Source organism: Lissotriton vulgaris, chromosome 3_1, assembly GCF_964263255.1.
Source record: "Lissotriton vulgaris chromosome 3_1, aLisVul1.2, whole genome shotgun sequence".
Taxonomy (NCBI): domain Eukaryota; kingdom Metazoa; phylum Chordata; class Amphibia; order Caudata; family Salamandridae; genus Lissotriton; species Lissotriton vulgaris.
The window spans coordinates 1,476,523,332-1,476,543,747 of record NC_141689.1 but is presented as its reverse complement, the minus strand read 5'-3'; the positions used below and the strand labels follow the sequence as shown (position 1 = coordinate 1,476,543,747).

At 43.7% G+C, this 20,416-nt stretch overlaps 1 protein-coding gene across 1 annotated transcript in view; it reads right to left on the bottom strand.

Annotated features, from left to right (window-relative positions):
* Nucleotides 1-20,416, bottom strand: part of SMARCAD1 (SNF2 related chromatin remodeling ATPase with DExD box 1) — an 833,806-nt gene that overhangs the window by 75,184 nt on the left and 738,206 nt on the right. The window contains exon 22 of the mRNA XM_086961941.1: nucleotides 12,570-12,752. Within this exon, the coding sequence (XP_086818067.1) occupies nucleotides 12,570-12,752 (183 nt within the window). The remainder of the gene's footprint in view (nucleotides 1-12,569; nucleotides 12,753-20,416) is intronic.

Here is a 20,416-nt window from a genome sequence, read left to right as displayed (position 1 = left end):
ATCGGTCAATACAAATCACATAATCAGCTATATTTTGTCCATCATTAATCATTTTAGCCACATAGGGTCTAAGGTCTTCCAGGATAGCCTGCAAGATCTTACACTCTATGGCCCAGCCATGTGTACAGCGGCCCAGCAAAGACAATGCATTGCGGATGTTGCTAGGCTGGCTGAATAGAAAATTTGTTTCCTAAATTAATCAATCATCTTGGACTCCCTATCTGGGAGTTGTGGGAAAAGAATTGGGGTTAACCTTACTGGTTGACGCATGCACCACTAGCGTCTCTGGAGTAGATTGCTTAGTAAGTAAATCAGGGTTGTCAGGCACTGGTTTGGGATGCGCCACCTGCCTGCTCACTGGTAGGCAGAACAGAGGTCTGACCAAGGGCTCATTTGAGTATTTGTGGGGGCATCGTTGATGGGCTTAGATGGTGCAGGACAGGCTGTGGATTCTCGAGAAGGACGTTAGATTTGGTATCGACAGAGTGCAATTTCAAATCCAGGACCTCAGCTACCGGTCAGACGACAACCCCAAATGTTGCTCTCTTCAGTTAGTGGTCCAAGTGGTGAATCCAACCCGATATCACAGGACGTAACAAGCCCACTTGTATCTTGTAAATACATATAAAACTGTCATCATCATAGTGAGTGGGAAGATCACCATTCCCTACCACACCATAATAGTCATCATTTCCCTTGGGTGGTGTACCTTGTTAAGAGCAAGAGCCTATAAAATAAGGAGGCCTCTGTTGGCGCGACTGGCCTGGTAAAGGCTTCGTGCGGAATCAGTCTGTTTATCAACTTGCTGTGCTGTAGTCCTTTCATAATGCAACATCAGTTGAGATTGGGCTGAAGACGTTTTGGGTTACTTGTCCTGTGTAACCAGGGTCTTAATTATGTTGGTTCCTTTATAAAAATAAACCTCATTTATACACAGGCAAATGGCGGTATATCTTGATTCTCCGCCTAAGTTTACTGTCACAGCATCATCATTGGGTTTTTATTTGAATATATGCTGACCTCCTCCTGGAGGAAAACCAACTGGTTTGTCAGTAGCGTCCAGAGACAAAAATAAGAGGGGGTGAATGTGCTCAAGTGTGGTGTGGTTAAAATTCTCAACACCACTTTATCACAAGTATTTATTGAAGAAGTTGTGATGTGAGAAATTAAAAATAAAGTGGTGCGTATGTGGACCCAGTTACTAGTCTACCGCACTGTCATTGGTAACATGTTTCAGCCTGCTGATGTAGTCTAAAGGCTTTCGTCAGGACCGGATATAATTTAGGTGCGCGTTGTGGCTCCTAATCTCGTGGTTAACTTACCACCCTTACTTATGGAAGTCAGACCTGTAGTATCTGTACCTGTGGGGAAAGAAAAAATTAATATATGTGCAATGGTGGTTCTTCTTTATCATTTTCCCTGCAAATAAAAACCCAATGATGATGCTGTAACAGTGCACTTAGGCAGAGAATCAAGACATACTGCGGTTTGCCTGTGTACATATATGAGGATTTTTTAGGAAGGAACCAACATAATTAAGACCATGGTTACACAGGACAAGTGGTCCATTCACCCCCCTTATGGATTTTTTGTGCTAACCATTAGAAGCCGAATGGATCACAGCTTCTCTTTCCCCCTCTTTGATTATTACGACGTTTTGGGTAAGACATCAGAATATAAAGTGCACCCTCATCCAGCACCAGCAAAGTTGGCACAGGTGTCGACGAGGGGCAGCCTGGTGCAGGCTGTGTACCAAAGTTGGTACTGGACGCAGAACAGGTTTCAAGGGGTTTGTCATGCCAGCGAATGCTTCGTCGGCGGTAACCTGGCTGGAAACACCTGTGGATTCTGAGGGCTCGAAGGTACACTAGAGGGAGCCGGAAAAGCCTTAAAGAGCTGCAACATGACCTCTTTGCAAGCCTCCATTTGCTGTGGTGTTGCCAATGGTCCTGGAAATGCAGTGTACGCAAGGATCAACATGGGAATTGGCTCCCACCTCCAAGACCCCAGAGGAGACAGACTGCCATTAGGATTCCCTTGTGTCTTGTTCTTGGACACAGAGAGGCAGGATGTTGTTGTATTTCAGCTTTGCTTTTTAGGTCGAGCTGGTATAAGCAGCGTGAAGCGCTGCATCCAGCAAAGCCTCTATTGTTATCTACTTTCTGGGAAAGTGGGACAAGGATGGGCACGCGCAGGGCCATCGGCGATTTCAGCATGTGTGCGCGCACGTACAGCCCTGCACCGTGCACATCTCCTGTCCCGCTTCTCAGACAAGTCAGCCTCCTGCAATCGGGCGCGCACGTCACCACTGCTGCTCTCTGCCAGGCACTCCGTAGGTGCGGGCTTCACGCAAAAGGCAGAAGTCCCGCCCCATGACCGGCTTTATGCTCCCGAACTTCCGGTTTTCGGGCCGGCGGTAGTACATTCTTGTTGAATCTTGCTCCTCCTCACTTGCTGAAAGCCATTACTTCAACCAACAGGTCTTACCCCTTCTTTCCTCTCCTTGATTTGTTCTCTTGTGAAATGGATCCAAAAACACAAAACAACTTGTGTGCCTTGTTTTAATTACCTGGTTGCAATTGATGCCATGAAATAGAGGCTTCTCTGAAAGCAGCTTTGTTATTCAATCATCTCGGCCGCTCAGGTGATCAAGCATTTGCCAGTTTACCTGACGCGAAAGCTGCACTAGGCCTGTTAGCTGCCTGGGTGAGCCCTGTGAAGATAAGGGACATATGCAGAAAGAGTCAAGCGTCATGCTTGACGGACACAGCTTCTGTTAAGCTGATTTGAAGTTCTACTTCGCCTAGTCTTCATTTCACATAAATATTAAACAATATCTTTCCTGTTGCACACCCCCTGGGAACAGGGGGGCCTTAATGCAGTGCCTGGAATGGGAATCTCGAAGTGTAGGCACTGCTTGCCCCAGAGTACCGGTGTGCTACTGAGTGCGGTACTATCCCATTCAAAGCCTTGCAGCATAGAGGTGTAGGACAGCACCTGCCCCTCGATAGCACTGACCTCATTTAACCCGGAAGTGGCAGAGTCAGTCCTGTTCTCTCAGCTTCTACTTCCGGCGCTCTTCAGTGTGTCTGGCATCAAAAGATGTATTAAACTGGAAAGAGCTAATGTTGTGGAACCCACTGGAAGGGGTATTAAATGACAATATTGCACTACAGGAGGTCTATAGGAGTGTCAGGATCTTACTGAGCATAGAGAATGGGAAATGTGTGCCTTAAGGGCTCCTTTGTTTATTTGTGGCGAGCCTGGAAGATCCTGATGAGAAGCAAAATCCAGTTTGTGAGCAGAGACTCTGATAGTTACATGGCAGGACCCCACCCGAAGGAATGGTCTCGCCCACACCTCCACATGGAGCCAGCAGGTGATGTTACCCCCAATCCACAAACAGAAGTCATGCAGGTATTGGGTGACTCAATATTTGATCTCCGGCACTTTAGCCAGGTTGAGGTCAATGTGGGTAGTGTACGCATAAATCCATTAGAAGGGATTTTATTTATTTTGCACTTTGTTGCGGGCTGAAAATCCTATGCAATACTGACAGCCTTACCATTGAGATTCTCAGTAGCAAAAGGAAAAAGGATGGTACAAGGGTTAAGTCTGGGATCTTACCAAGCAGCGGCTCTGCTATCCAGCAAGATCCAATGGAAGAGGACCGCCAGTCGCCAAGACCTACCTCCAAGCTCGAAGGGCATTTCAGGGGCCTTGCATATATGCAGACAATCTGCTGCAGAACCACCTCTGTAGGTCCACCACAATGATAGACATCTCTACATTGGGCATATTTTCCATCTCTGCTAGCACAAGTGTGTAAAGTCTGCTTGCTCTGGTTAACTAATTTCCCACCAGCTAAACTCAAAATCATTCCCATTCACCCTGACTGCCACGCTGATGGATTTAGGGGCAGGGATACACCCTTACAGATGGTATCGCCGCACCAAAATACGGAGATTAGGGGTTTTCTCCCCAGAAAGGGGAATATCCACATGGACCCTGAAATATCGGGTCCTTTTCGATGTGGTCGTCTCAGATTCCTGAGCGCAAACCACTGTCTGCAGTGCATGTAGGTGTGTCGGTGGGGTTCGAATGGTGGTGGGCGAGGATAAGGCTGCGACGGATGAGGGTACGGTTGTCTGATGCACTTCGGTGCTACAGTGTCGAGCAGGGGCCAAGCTGTGTTACTGCACTCAACCACTGGCCCTTTCCCTTCAGTGGGTTCGCCGGTGCGGATCAGTACTTGGTGAAGTCAGACCTGGTGTCTCCGAGTCAGGGATTACTGGGCCTGGAGATATCTCGCTACTTGACATGGCCCAGGGTGGCATCCCACCCAAATGTACCTCTGTCTTTTCATTAAATTAATATTTACACGGTCTCATAAGTTGCCAAGAATTCAATGAGTAGAAGTTCCTCATGGTTGCCCACGTCTAGGGCGATTTGGAAGCCCTCCCAGATAGGTTAGCAGAGTTCGCTGTTGGTCATAAAGTAGACTCCATTAGTTAGCTACTCAGTTCTCTGTTACAATTAAAGCAGGGTGTGGTAGGTTTGGATGCATCCATGTTGTCTGTGATTTAGAGCTGGAAGGAACTCCTTGGTGCATAATACTAGGCCAGGCTCAATGCTTTGATCGTAAGCGCACGCCTCATCACCCCTCTTCTTTTGGGTTAAGGGACAATAGCATTGCCTCGACATCTGGTGATGGGACTGAAGAACCAGGGATAATTTACGGTTTCTTTCGAGTGCCACTCCCATTGTGGCTAATACATGGTGATAAAGCTATTAATTTCGCTATTTTCAAAACCAACACATAAATAAAAAAAATTGTCATTTACAATACCAATAGCTCAAACTTTCCTAATGCGAGACCTATTGCATTGCAAATGCGTGTTTATGTTTGCATTTAGACTTCGATTTGGACTGACTGGTAGACTTTGACAGCGAGGCAGAGCTCTAGCAACAACGGCCCCCGGAGTGAGACCGAGCCCAGGTAAGCGAGCTGGAGCAGAAGTGGGAAGTTTGTGAGGCTCTCAACATATTATTCTTTTCAGCGAAGTACAGTCTCGCTTTCTGGTCCAGGATGCCTTCAGATGCACAAGGGTGTACTTTGAGTCAGGCTCCAAACCCAAACACCAGAGACACACCTTGTGCAGGTCTGTGACTAACATCTGTTTGCTGCAATCACAGCAAAGCCTGAAGCCTCTTGGTTTAGGAGGGAACATCGATCCAATACCCTGGTTTTTCAAATTTGAGAAATTATAGGCTGACAAATGTGGAAGTGGAGCTTCGGATCCACGTCAGAGTGTGTGTGGAAGGGGTGGCATTTATATGTGGCTTCACTATGTCACTTCCAGGGCAGGACAGAGCCAGCACTGAGCCTCATAACTCCACCTACTGGCACAGAGGAGCATTATTGGGGATAATTTACAGACCCAGTCATGTGCCTGGGGAGGATTTTAAGTAGAATAACGTGCAATTCTAAGTATCCATCAGAAGGAAAATGCTACTTACCAGTATGCATCTGTTCTTGGAATGTAGAGCTGCAGAGTAACGAAGTGTGCATAGATCATCACCTAGTGTTGGGCCCAGATGTTTGCAGTTTGTTTTTGTCCTGAAAAGTTCTTTGGAAGTCACAAGATCGGTAACTCCTCCCTTGGACCATATTGCGTATGGGCATCGGCTCCATCCCCAGATTGCTTTTCGCCATTAGGGAAATGATGGAGCTTTGCAAGAAAAGGAAGGATGTCCATGTAAGCTGTATCTAATTAAGATAATACTGGAACAGACAAGGGTAGGCGGGTGGGCGTGTGCAACTCTGCAGCTCTACATGCCAAGAACAGATGCATACTGGTAAGTAGCATTTTCTGCTCGAGGCATATGAGCTGCAGATTACACACTGTGCATAGGTTGTATAGCAGTACCCACTCTTAGCCGCGACCACCCCTATCTGTCGAAGTAGATTGAAATAATGTTTTTAGAACAGCCTGGCCCACATTAGGTTGTTGCTTGGTTTGCACATCTACACAATAGTGTTTTGTGAATGTGTGCGGTGTAGACCATGTAGCTGCTCTACAGATGTCTTTAGGGGAATGTTCCCTTAAAATGCCATTGAAGCCGCTATTTTCCTTGTAGAATGGGCTTTAGGAGGAAAAGATAACGTACGTTTAGCTTTGTGGTAGCAAGTCTGTATGTATTTGACAATCCATCTAGCTATTTCAGATTTTGATATGGGATTACCTTTGTGTGGTGGTAAGAAAGACACAAAAAGTTGTTTGGTCTTACGAAAGGGTTGTGTTCTCTCAATGTAGTTTAACAATGCTCTTTTGACATCTAGGGTATGAAGAGCTCTTTCTGTTACTGTTTGTGGCTGCGAGAAGAAAACGGGCAGTTCCACAGATTGATTGAGGTGGAAGGGAGAAATGACCTTGGGCAGGAATTTTGGATTAGTACGGAGAACGACCGTATTATGATGCATTTGCAAGAAAGGTTCTTGAATGGTTAATGCTTGTAGTTCACTAACTCTTCGTAGAGAAGTAATAGCTACTAGGAACGCAACCTTCCATGTTAAAAATTGTAGTTCACATTTATGTAAAGGTTCGAATGAACGTTCCATTAGCCGTGTGAGAACAATGTTCAAATTCCACACTGGTGAAGGTGGTACTCTGGGAGGAATTATTCTCTTAAGGCCTTCCATAAAGGCTTTAATAGCAGGCACTCTGAACAGAGCTAGATGTCTGTTTTGACGATATGCTGCTATGGCCGCAAGATGTAGTCTAATAGACGTGTAGGCTAAGTTACATCTTTGGAGGTGTAGTAAGTATCCTATCATGTTTTGATTAGACACGTCTAGGGGATTAATATTGTTGTTGTTGTGACAATATATTACGAAGTGTTTCCACATAGCTGCATAGCATGCACTAGTGGTTGGACGTCTAGCTTCTTTTATGACATTCATGCAGTCTGGAGGAAGGTTAAGATATCCAAATTCTAGGATTTCAGGAGCCAGATAGCAAGGTTTAGCTGAGCTGGGCCCGGGTGCCTGATCTCTCCACGGTTCTGTGTTAAAAGGTGTGGAGACAGCTATAGTTTTTGGTGCAGTACTACAGACAGTTGTAGCAGTGTGGTGTACCACGGCTGTCTGTTGGATAACTAGGATGAGAGTCAGAGAATGCTGCTGTAGTTTGCGTTCTACTAGTGGCATGAGTGGTAGAGGTGGAAAAGCGTACGCAAATTTGTTTGACCAGTTGATCCATATCGCATTGCCTTTGGACAGTGGATGTGGATATCTGGCGGCAAAGCTTGGGCATTTGGCGCTTTCGTGGGTGGCAAAGAGGTCTATCTAAGGTTGTCCCACATCTGAAAGAATGGTTGAAGAACTTGTGGATGAAGTTCCCACTCGTGGATCTGTTGCGTTTGACGACTTAACAGATCTGCTATGGTATTTTGTACTCCTCGGACATGCTGGGCTAAGAGGAATATGTTTTGAGGTATAGCCCACTGCCATATGCTCTGTGCTAGTTGAGAGAGTTGCAGGGAGTGTGTTCCGCCCTGTTTCTGTATGTAGTACATGGTTGTCAAGTTGTCCGTGCGGACTAACACAGCTTTGTTTGATACTTGCCGTTGGAAAGCTTTCAGTGGTAGGAATATAGCTTGTAACTCCAGGTGATTGATGTGGAGTAACTTTTGTTGCGGTGTCCACCTGCCTTGCATGGTGTGTTGCAGTAGGTGAGGTGAACTCCCCAGCTGGAGAGAGATGAGACCGCTGTCAAGACTATTTGAGGAACTGGCTCTAGGAACGGTCGCCCTTTTGAAAGGTTTTTGGTGTTCCTAGACTGCAGTGAGTACGAGCCGTCTACTAACACTAGGTCTGTTAATTGACCTGGAGCCTGGTTCCATTGACGTGATAAGCACTCTTTTAGACGACGCATTTAAAGTTTTGCATGGGGCACTATGAAAATGCAAGAGGCCATCATCCCTATGAGCTGGATGAACACTAGCGCTGAAAGGGAGTGTTGTGGCTGAAACTTTGTGAGAAGAGTTTGCATGCTGGCTGTCCTTATTGGAGTGGGATAAGCTATCGCTGTTGAAGTGTTTATTGTGGCACCAAAGGTACTGTTGTACTTTGGATGGTTGCAGATAAAACTTGGTGCGGTTTATTGTGAACCCCAAGTTGTGGAGCAGTTGGATCGTGGCATGAGTGTGTTCCACACACTGGTTGTATGAGCTGGCTTATGAGCCAGTCGTCTAGGTACGGGAAGACGTGGATGTGCTGTCTTCGTAAATGTGCTGCCACTACTGCTAGGCACTTGGTGACTACTCTTGGTGCTGTTGTGACTCCGAATGGGAGTACTTGAATTGATAGTGCTGCCCATCTATTACAAATCTGAGATACTTCCTGTGAGCTTTGTGAATGGGAATGTGGAAGTATGCGTCCTTGATATCTAGAGTAGCAAGGAAGTCGTTTTGTAATAGGAGAGGAAGGACTTGTTGAAGTGTGATCATGTGAAAATAGTCTGACTGTATGTATATGTTTAGCGGTCTGAGGTCTAGAATAGGCACTAGAGAGCCGTCTTTCTTTGGGATAAGAAAGTATAGGGAGTAAACCCCCTTGTTTTGTTGGTGCAGAGGAACAGGCTCTATTGCATTTTTTTTAAGCAAATATATTAGTTCTTGCTTTAACAGTGTTAGATGTTCTTGTGACATTGTACGCTGTTTGGGTGGTATGCTTTGGGGGGGGGGGGGGGGTAGATGTTAGTTCTAAACAGTAACTTGACTGAATAATCTGTTGCACCCACCTGTCTGATGTGATGTTGGTCCAGGCAGGAAGGAATTGTTGCAGTCTTCCCCCACAGGAGTGGGATGTTGGGGGGGAATGGGAAGAACGTCATTGGGTAGGGGTGGAGGCAGTGTGGGAGTTGTTGGTTTTGCCTCTGCCTTTATTGTTGTTACCTCTGTAACCCCCTCTTTGGTAGCCCCCAGTGAATGTAGATTGTTTAGGTATTTTGTAGGAAGTGGAGGGGCTTTCGGAGGAGTAGCCTCTTGAGTTACCTCTATATGATGAGCGACGTCTGGGAGCTTGCAGCTGCAAGGCTCCCATAGATTTAGTGGGGTCTGTGTCTTTTTTCATTTTCTCTAAAGATACATCGACATTAGGGCCAAATATGTTTCTCATCAAATGGCTGATTGAGGATGGAATTTTGTACCTCAGGTTTAAAACCTGAAATACGTAGCTGGCATGCTTACGCAAAAGTCACTAGTATTGATTGCTCTTGAGGCAGTATGTGCAGCATCTAGGGCAAAACGAATTGAAGTATTAGTGATGTTTTTACCTTCTTGTATGAGTTCATTGGCCCTATTTTTATATTTGTCTGGTAGATGTTGCATTATGGACTCAAGTTCATCATAATGTGCCCAGTCATATCTTGCCAATAGCGCTTGGGTATTGGCAATGCGTCATATGTTAGCTGCCTGTGACGCTGTTCGTTTGTCGGAGGCGTCAAGGAGTTTAGATTCCTTCTCTGGTGGTGAGGCCTCACATGATGTCTTTGAATAAGCACATTTATGTGCGATAGAAACTATTAAGGAATCTAGGAGTGCTGGGCCTCTAATGTAAGCTGGATCTGTAGAGGCAGCTTTGTATTTTTTCTCAATGCGGGGGTTGAGGACTCGAGCCCTGACTGAGTCTTTAAAGACCTTTGTCGCATGTTTAATGACCCCCTTAAGCATTGGCAGAATGGAAGTAGACCTTTGCATATTGTCAAATGTGTCCAATAAGAAATCTTCCTCCACAGTGTCTGTGTGCAAATCAACCCCATGGTACTGGGCAGCCCTCTGGACTAGTAGGTTGAAACCTATAGTGTCCTCTAGGGAGGAAGGCCTGGAGGGATAGACATCGTCTTGAGGGACGTAAGGCACATCAGGGGTGCTCTAATCATCCCATGGATTAGGTGACTGAGGGGGACTATTGTTACCTACTGGTTCATAAGCACCCCCACCTGTGTCATCAGAGTCTGTGTCTGCATCATCATCTGGGTCAGGGTATGGTGTAGGAGAATGATGTGGTGGAGGAGGTGGAAGAGTATGGGGAAGTAGAGAAGGGACCCTTAATGGAGAGGTTGCAATCTCTCTTCTTTGGAGGAGGAGGAGGAGGAGGAGGAGGAGGTGCAGGCGCCTCTAGTGGTCTCTTCTTGGAGCTAACAGACAGTTGTCCTGTCTTAGGATCCTTTACAAGAGTCTTTTGAGTAGGATCTGGTAGATAAGGCTCTTCTGTGGATGGCAAGTCCTTCGGTGTCGAAGTTCTCGGTTCCGGGTTTTTTTTCGACACCGATTAGGTAGCTGGTCTGAGGTCTTTTGGCTTAGAACTGTGACCTTTTGCAGTGTCTTTAACTGGAACGTGTTTTTTCGGTTCCGTGGGTTTTTTTGGTTTCGAAGCGTGGGAGTCGGGACCTTTAGGTAGTTTTTTACTTGGCTCCGAGTACGGTTTTGACGTCGATGAGCCGGTGTCAGTCTTCGCCGTCGAGTGCTTGGGTGTCGAAGCAGCAGTCGGCTTGGATGAGGAAGATGGCTTCTTTTTCAGTGTCGGTGTGGGATCGACACCAAGAACAGGCTGACTCGAGCCCGAGCTGCCTGAAGGCTTAGTAGGCTTCTTTGCCGAGCCCGAGGGCGGGGCGTGGGAAGCACTGTCTCGGTGTGCGTCCCGGCCCGAAGGTTAGGGGGTGACCTAAGCCTTTTTGGAGGGTGTCGAGGAAGGGTCGGGTCGACGTTCTTACTTCCGACCCGCTGAGCTGGAGTGATGGCCTCTAAGTCTGAGTCTTCGGCATCAGAGGAGCTGGCGCTTATTTCGGCCTGCTGCTGTTTGGGCACGTCGATGGCCTCTTGGAAGATGTCGTCCATGATCGATGCTGACGAGCGAGCCATTGTTCTTTGAGCTCGTCAGTCCCGAATTGTCTTCTTGGAGCGGAAGGAAGCACAAGCGGAACAGTCTTTGGCCTCGTGCTCCGGTAAGAGGCAAAGGTTGCACACCTCATGTAGATCGGTGTGGGGAAACTTCGATCTACATCGAGGACACTTCTTGAATGGTGTCCTTTCCATGAGCCAGAGAGTAAGGCCTAGGTAGGTCCGAAGGCCTTCGTCGACGACCGGAATCGAAGACTTTGAAGTGGTGAAGAGTCGCGTCGATGGGGACCACGATCGAAACAATACCGCCGAACTGGGTGAGGACTGTGCGCCGAAGGAAAATCGGTTCCAAACTGGGGCGCTGGAAACATATCCGAGCCTGATGGTGGAAAAAAAACAATCTGGGGATGGAGCCCATGCGCAATATGGTCCAAGGGAGGAGTCAACTATCTCATGTCTTCCAAAGAACTTTTCAGGACAAAAACAAACTGCAAACATCCGGGCCCAACACTAGGTGGCGATCTATGCACAGTGTGTAATCTGCAGTTCATATGCCTCGAACATAAATATTTTAGGTTATAAAGGGCACATAATGGTTAACTGTTACCTTCTTTATTTATTCAACAGATTTGCATTTGAAGATGTAATAAGTAATTGTCACCAACTCCTTCACCTCAGAAATTCATATGATGAATGAACAGAGTATGTACCTTTCAGTCATTCAAAGAAAATCAAAACCAGGAAATTTTTCTTAAAACAGAGCAAATAACCTTAAAAATGGTATAACAACTTCATGCTATAGTACATTGGTAACAAATGTTCACCATGCATTAAACAAAGACTTCAAAATGAAGATGTCTTGTATACATTCTACTTTTCACTTTACATGCCAAAGAGCATTAAAGAGTTCTGGCTTGAAACAGGATGGTTCTTAGAACAGCCTTGCATACATTTTTCTTTTAATGTTTCTTGATCAATAGGTATGAAGCAAAAGCCAGTGTTATCGCTTTAATGTCCCTGGTGCATCTTGTAGGTTTCGGCTAGTGCATCACTTGCTGTGAAATAAGCGAGTAGATTTAATTGATGCTTTTATTTTTTTTAGTTTCCATCCTAGTGGCTTTGTCCCACCTTTAGTATTGGACAAAAATATTTAATGATTCGGGTCCCCTCTACATATGTGAGCGCCTCAAGTTATGTGTTTAATGACTGTGTAATTGTGTAGAGTGCAAATATGTGAGACTAACTAAATTGTTCCCTCTTCTCAATTACATACTCTCACATCCAAGATTCAGTAATCTAGTTTCAACCAGAAACTGTTGACCAACTAACTGCAGCAATGCTTTAGCTGTGTAAAAAATAAAAATAAATGTCCTCTACAAACTGCACAGCTACTCCTAGGTGCAAAAAAACACACTATAAAATCTTAAATCAAAGCATATATTTTTGGATGCATACAACTAAGATGGAGGGGGAAACCGCTAGTGTTTGGGAACGAGATCCAGACTTCTTAACCATGGTGTCAAGGTGTCAGGGATTCAAATTCATCTCCTAAATCACTCATATGTATTTGTAACGGAAACGTTTAAGACAACTGATTTCGACTGCATCCTTAAGGGAAGAGTAAACACGTTTACAACTCTTAAGAACACTGATAAAACCCTTACTTCGTCTGCCCCACTCTGTGGCAGCGGTCCTCAGCTTGCTTGTCGTTATAAGGGTTACAATCAATGTCATGAAGAATAACAACATTGGCAGAGGTGAGGTTGATACCAAGGCCACCGGCTTTAGTTGACAAAAGGAATATAAATATATCCATATCTGTATTGTATTCATCTATAAGATGTATCCTAAAATAAACAAAGGAACAAAATTAGTCCAATTGAGTTTTGTAACAATAAACATCTGTTATACAGTACCAAGACACCCTTGGGTGAACATACGCTCTACAAATACACATTATGTTATAGGTTATGGAACAATAAGTTTACATTCATTTAATAATACAGGTCATACAAGTGTCATATCAAGTACCATTGGAGACATTCAAAGTTTTAAACATCACAAACCCTTTTCACTGAAAGGCTTATTATCAGCTTTCATGTCCCTGAAGCCAGGGAGGAGGTAAGAGGTTTAGATGAAATTAGTATGGTTTGTCTCTGCATTATCGTGTTTAGAAAGGGATAAGGTGTCTCAGAATAGGAACGCATAAAACGATGAAATCTGCAAGTCAAACTTCCTGACTATGGCACTTAGATTCTGGATTCTGTAAACATGGACACAATTCATGTTTTTAAATCACAATACAAATTACAGTCATAGATTGAAATTAGGACTCTGCATGAATTTTAAATGGCACATTAGGTTTTCATTGTTTAAGGATTCCAGTGGTGTATAAAAAAATAGTTTATGTTATCCTGAGCACTCTGTGAACTTTTTCAACAAAAATAGCTTTGAATTTCCTGTTGGGAGCCCTCGTCGTCGCACGTAGCCTGGACGTGCCTTAGAAAATGTAGCGAATATTGAGGTTAGGACCACTAGCCTCTAGACTGGGCTCTCCAGTAATCACGAAAACAAAGTTTTCTCCTTAGATTATTCACTTTTATTTCAATTCAAACATTTCAAAATTTAGACTTGATCTTTGATGTTCATATTTCTTGCCAACATAATAAACTCTTATGTTGTGTTGACCATAGTTCAATTAATCCAAACTTCCAAGTTTTCAAAATACCCAATGCATTTCGGGTCAAACAACAGCCATGACCCTTCCTCAGGGGTCTAAATAAAGGAAATCAAACAGGACCAAATTAGTCACCCGACAACATGGTAAAAAATATATAATGCCACATGACTGGACAACTCGCTGTGTGGTAAAGGAAAACGGAAACAGTGGTGCAACAAGAACCCAAATGAGCCAAAGTCAAACGATGAATACCTGGCTAGAAAAATACAGAAACGAGCAGAAAAAGGCTCCACCAAAGTGCTTATGAGAGAGTCTGCGCGTTAATTGCTGGCTTAAGTGGAAACGCACTGACCGCGCTTTACACAAACGAAATGCAACACAGATATGCAAACTTACAGGTTTAAACGCGCGTTCGCGCTTCCTTGGGCATCAACCGGTTAGTCACTGTCCAACTAACTGCGTGTTGATAGGTAATACTGTGTGTCACGTGATCGCGGTTGCAACCAATAGCGTTGCAGGACAGCGGTCATGTGAGATGAGTATGCTAGCTTCAAAACAAAGCAGTGATCACGTTAAATACACATGCGCCCTCGGGAAAGAGATCAATCAGCACGTAGTGAACGTAAACAATAGAACATTGCTAGATAACACATATCCTAGGGAAAAAAACAGAACTCACTAAATTAACAATAACAAAAATACGAAAACATTGAACTTAGCTACTATCGAACTACATCTCATGGCAACTGGATAGTTATGTAGGGAAACAGGGTCTGGGCACAAGTCGATGAATCATAAAACCCACGCATACTCTATGCGATCATTCAACCCAATCGGCTGGGCAGAGTTCAATTTTTTGATCCAATGAAACTCTGCTCTGAGTCTTTGTTTCATAGGATCCATGTCGGGGCGCTGATGGATGACCTCTAGAACCATAAATTTTAACTGCGAAATTTGGTGATTCGATTCTTTCCAGTGGCATGCTATTGCTGATTTCAGGTTGCTGAGCCTAATGTTGCTTTTATGTTCTGTGATACGAATTTTCACTTTGCGCTCGGTCTGGCCGATATACACCTTGCCACATGGGCATTTTATTAAGTATATACAATTCGTAGTGTCACAATTGCCCGAATACTCCAATTCGATGGGAAAACCTTTGGTTGGATGCATCAAGATATTTCCACAGATGACGTTGTTGCAATGGATGCAATTAAAACATTTAGACATTCCTTTCCAGTTCTTTTTCTCTTTACTGGGAGTATTCAACAGTTCCTTCAAATTTTTAGATCTTTGATATGCGAAAGTGACATGATCATTGTATAAGTCTTTTAGGTCCGGCTCACTTTGTACAAGGTGCCAATGTTTATTGATGATTCTCTTGATCTTGCCAGAATCAGTAGAAAATTTCAGTACACATACTGTTTTTTGGGTAGTTGATTTGATTTTGGGTGTCAATAGATCAACACGCTTTATTTTGTCAACTTTAGCTATGGCTTGTATGAGAATATCATCAGGGTACCCTCGTTTTTTATACTTTGCTGTTTGTTGCAACGTTGATTTTTTGGCTTGTTCTTCATCCGATGTGATACGCTTTAGTCGTGTATATTGCGAGAATGGCAAATGTTTTTTCAATGGCTCCGGATGGAAGCTTTGGAACAGTAAACTTGAGTTTCTGTCAGTGGGTTTTTGAAACACTTTGGTACTGATCTCATGATTGGCGATGTTAATGTGTACGTCAAGAAAAGATATCGAGTCTTGAGATATGGTGTGGGTGAATTTGATCCTTTCATTTTGATCATTGAGTATCTTAATGTTGTCTTCCAATGCTTCTCTGGAACCGCACCAAATCAAAAAAATGTCATCGATAAATCTTTTAAACCACCTACTCCATTGCAACAAGAAGGGCAAAAAGGAAAAGAAACAGCAGAGGAAATCGCGAAGCGAACACGGAGTCAAGTACAGAAAACAACCTAGTTATCAACATCTCGGAGAAACCATTAACCTCCATGCAGTTGGCAGTACTAAACAAAGGAACCACATTTGTACCAACATATAGGTCTAACATTGGAGAGACCGAAATTTCACTCTTCAGGTTCTTTAGGAACTTAAAGTTGAAATATTTCTTCAAAGACACCAGTCAAACCGATCTCATCCCTGTTTGGGATCAAGAATTCAAACCACCGAGCACCTTCTGTGCTCCAACCACTCACAAAACATTAGAAGCATTCGAGAGATCAGTGATGTCTGAAATTCAAAAAATTTCCTTCAGCAAAGCCAAGAGATCAAACTTAAGCATCAAAGAATGGAACACGCTAAAAAATCTCAATAAAGATAAAGATCTAACTTTCCAAAAAGCCGACAAGGGAGGAGCCCTGATAGTCATGGACACTGAATTCTACACGTCTAGTGTCAATGATCATGTCCAGAATCGAGAGATTTATCTACCACTAAATGCAGATCCTACAGTTGAGTATCAAAAAATCTTGTATCAAATTGTAGACCACGCCTTGAGTATGAAATGGATAAGCCAGAAGACTCATGCTTTCTTTCATCTCAAATTTCCTAGGAGACCGCAACTCTACATGTTGCCCAAGATACATAAGGACCCCAGTAGACCACCATTCAGACCCATTGTCTCGGCCTGTGGGTCGATCTCGGAACCAATTGGCAAGTTTGTCGACAAATTCTTACAACCGCTTGTGCAAAAAAGCCTCACATACATCAAGGACACCACTTCTTTTTTGAACATGTTAAACAGTGTGATACTATCACCCAGAGACACATACTGGTTATGCACGATTGACGTAGTGGCATTGTACACTTCAATTCCACATAAAGAGGGCATTGAAGCTCTGGAATGGAGTTTATTGAACAGCGACCTAGAAGATTACCAGAGAGTTCTGATACTGGAATTGATGCAGTTTGCACTGTATCATAGCTATTTTGAATGGAATGGATCATTTTATAATCAATCCAATGGCACATCCATGGGTTTTGGGGGGGCCCCCTCATATGCGAACATTTTTATGCAAAAATTTGAAAATGATCACATACTTGGCAATCGAACATGGACTGAAGGTCTCACCATGTTTAAAAGATTTATCGATGACATTTTTTTGATTTGGTGCGGTTCCAGAGAAGCATTGGAAGACAACATTAAGATACTCAATGATCAAAATGAAAGGATCAAATTCACCCACACCATATCTCAAGACTCGATATCTTTTCTTGACGTACACATTAACATCGCCAATCATGAGATCAGTACCAAAGTGTTTCAAAAACCCACTGACAGAAACTCAAGTTTACTGTTCCAAAGCTTACATCCGGAGCCATTGAAAAAACATTTGCCATTCTCGCAATATACACGACTAAAGCGTATCACATCGGATGAAGAACAAGCCAAAAAATCAATGTTGCAACAAACAGCAAAGTATAAAAAACGAGGGTACCCTGATGATATTCTCATACAAGCCATAGCTAAAGTTGACAAAATAAAGCGTGTTGATCTATTGACACCCAAAATCAAATCAACTACCCAAAAAACAGTATGTGTACTGAAATTTTCTACTGATTCTGGCAAGATCAAGAGAATCATCAATAAACATTGGCACCTTGTACAAAGTGAGCCGGACCTAAAAGACTTATACAATGATCATGTCACTTTCGCATATCAAAGATCTAAAAATTTGAAGGAACTGTTGAATACTCCCAGTAAAGAGAAAAAGAACTGGAAAGGAATGTCTAAATGTTTTAATTGCATCCATTGCAACAACGTCATCTGTGGAAATATCTTAATGCATCCAACCAAAGGTTTTCCCATCGAATTGGAGTATTCGGGCAATTGTGACACTACGAATTGTATATACTTAATAAAATGCCCATGTGGCAAGGTGTATATCGGCCAGACCGAGCGCAAAGTGAAAATTCGTATCACAGAACATAAAAGCAACATTAGGCTCAGCAACCTGAAATCAGCAATAGCATGCCACTGGAAAGAATCGAATCACCAAATTTCGCAGTTAAAATTTATGGTTCTAGAGGTCATCCATCAGCGCCCCGACATGGATCCTATGAAACAAAGACTCAGAGCAGAGTTTCATTGGATTAAAAAATTGAACTCTGCCCAGCCGATTGGGTTGAATGATCGCATAGAGTATGCGTGGGTTTTATGATTCATCGACTTGTGCCCAGACCCTGTTTCCCTACATAACTATCCAGTTGCCATGAGATGTAGTTCGATAGTAGCTAAGTTCAATGTTTTCGTATTTTTGTTATTGTTAATTTAGTGAGTTCTGTTTTTTTCCCTAGGATATGTGTTATCTAGCAATGTTCTATTGTTTACGTTCACTACGTGCTGATTGATCTCTTTCCCGAGGGCGCATGTGTATTTAACGTGATCACTGCTTTGTTTTGAAGCTAGCATACTCATCTCACGTGACCGCTGTCCTGCAACGCTATTGGTTGCAACCGCGATCACGTGACACACAGTATTACCTATCAACACGCAGTTAGTTGGACAGTGACTAACCGGTTGATGCCCAAGGAAGCGCGAACGCGCGTTTAAACCTGTAAGTTTGCATATCTGTGTTGCATTTCGTTTGTGTAAAGCGCGGTCAGTGCGTTTCCACTTAAGCCAGCAATTAACGCGCAGACTCTCTCATAAGCACTTTGGTGGAGCCTTTTTCTGCTCGTTTCTGTATTTTTCTAGCCAGGTATTCATCGTTTGACTTTGGCTCATTTGGGTTCTTGTTGCACCACTGTTTCCGTTTTCCTTTACCACACAGCGAGTTGTCCAGTCATGTGGCATTATATATTTTTTACCATGTTGTCGGGTGACTAATTTGGTCCTGTTTGATTTCCTTTATTTAGACCCCTGACGAAGGGTCATGGCTGTTGTTTAACCCGAAATGCATTGGGTATTTTGAAAACTTGGAAGTTTGGATTAATTGAACTATGGTCAACACAACATAAGAGTTTATTATGTTGGCAAGAAATATGAACATCAAAGATCAAGTCTAAATTTTGAAATGTTTGAATTGAAATAAAAGTGAATAATCTAAGGAGAAAACTTTGTTTTCGTGATTACTGGAGAGCCCAGTCTAGAGGCTAGTGGTCCTAACCTCAATATTCGGTATAAAAAAATAGCACACTGTTTTTCTGTTTACCAAGCAGGTGTTCTTAATGAACAAATTACTTACCTTCAGTAACTATGTATCTGGTAGACACACAGTCTAGCCACAGATTCCTTAACTTCGAATATCCCCAGGCGCCAGTCTGGATCCAAAGATTATTCAGCAGTACCTCTGCTTGCCATGGGATGGCATTGCATGGCTTCGCCCTGACGTCGTCCACAGATATGACGTCAGTGGAGCCGTAAAAATCCACCCCCCCCCCCACTCCCCCGGCGAGCTGAAGTCCGTTTTATACTGTGAAACTTTTTGGCGCCACAATGCAGAGCTACTCGAAAACTATAAGAGTGTGGGAACAGTGTGCCAAAAAGGGTTTGAAAACCTTTGACACAACAATGACAGGAAATATAAATTAAGAAACATCACAATGCATGCTAAAGAAAGACCCCCCAGGGACTGAAGGGAGAGAGCAAAGTACTCACCCCCAGAAACAGTCTCGCAGCAGCGAAGAACCATACCCTCCTATGAGGCAAAACATTAATGGAGATGAATGTCATGGTAAACAACAGCAGTCTCTAACCACATGAGTGTTATAGTAATGGATCACAAGACTGTAACAACAGGACTATTAGGGCGACTAACAACATTTCTGCAATAACGGAATGCGCACCCATCCGTACTATATGTGACCAATTGACTGCAGCATAGTCAATAGACCCCAAACTAATGGAGAAAAAGTATTGGAGAGTGGAGATGGGAGCAGGAAGGACAAATATCCACACTGGAAAAGAACCAGAGTGCAAGAGCGTGGATGGATAAATAAGCCCACCACCCACATGTGAGAATAGTTGGGGAAGCAACAGGTAAAACAGAATAAGACACCCCAACCAAGGAAGGATGTGAAGCATACTAACACGCAGGGAGACAGATCACTGGCAGAAAAACCAGTGGGTAAGAACCCAACCTAAAAAGGTGCTCGCAGAGCGGGGAGGATGAGTGGGCGTTGAGGAATCTGCAGCTAGCCTGTGTCTCTATCAGATACATTGTTACCGAAGATAAGTAACTCGTTCATCTGATAGAGACATCTAGCCGCAGATTCCGTAACTTAGGATACCAAAGCTATAGCCCCTTGGAGGAGCATCTGCGACTGAAACCCACCAAGTACCAAAAAGAAGTAATCTATCAAGAGATTGACTAAAACAGGTGGGAAACGCCAGTATAAGCATGGCTGGCACTAGACCCAGGAAGCTCCTCAAGGAGCAGTAACAAGGAAAGGCAATGGTACCACAGTCAGTCAGAGGACAGTACGAGGCGTCCCTCGTCCAGGAAGGGATAAAGTGAAATCACAGAAACCAGAAAGTGCAGTGCACAATACAAGAAAATTCCTAAACTGGAATCAGATTTACAGTCAAACTGTGTGCAGAATCCCATGGATCTGAAAAGATAAATAAAGTCCCAGAGAAGGACAAAACAGCAGAACAGAACCAAATTGTACAAAATGAGCATGCACCACAGTGGATGCCAGGAATGGCAGGTGTAGAGAAAGATGGCACCCCTTTAGAGATGTAAAAAAACAAACAAGAGTACAAGGAGATACATGTAAGTAGATAATAGGGACACACTAAGCAGACAGTGTGGACCATGGGCGCCACACATAGGCCAAGCTCATAAAGAGTAGAATCGACCGAACACACATAAT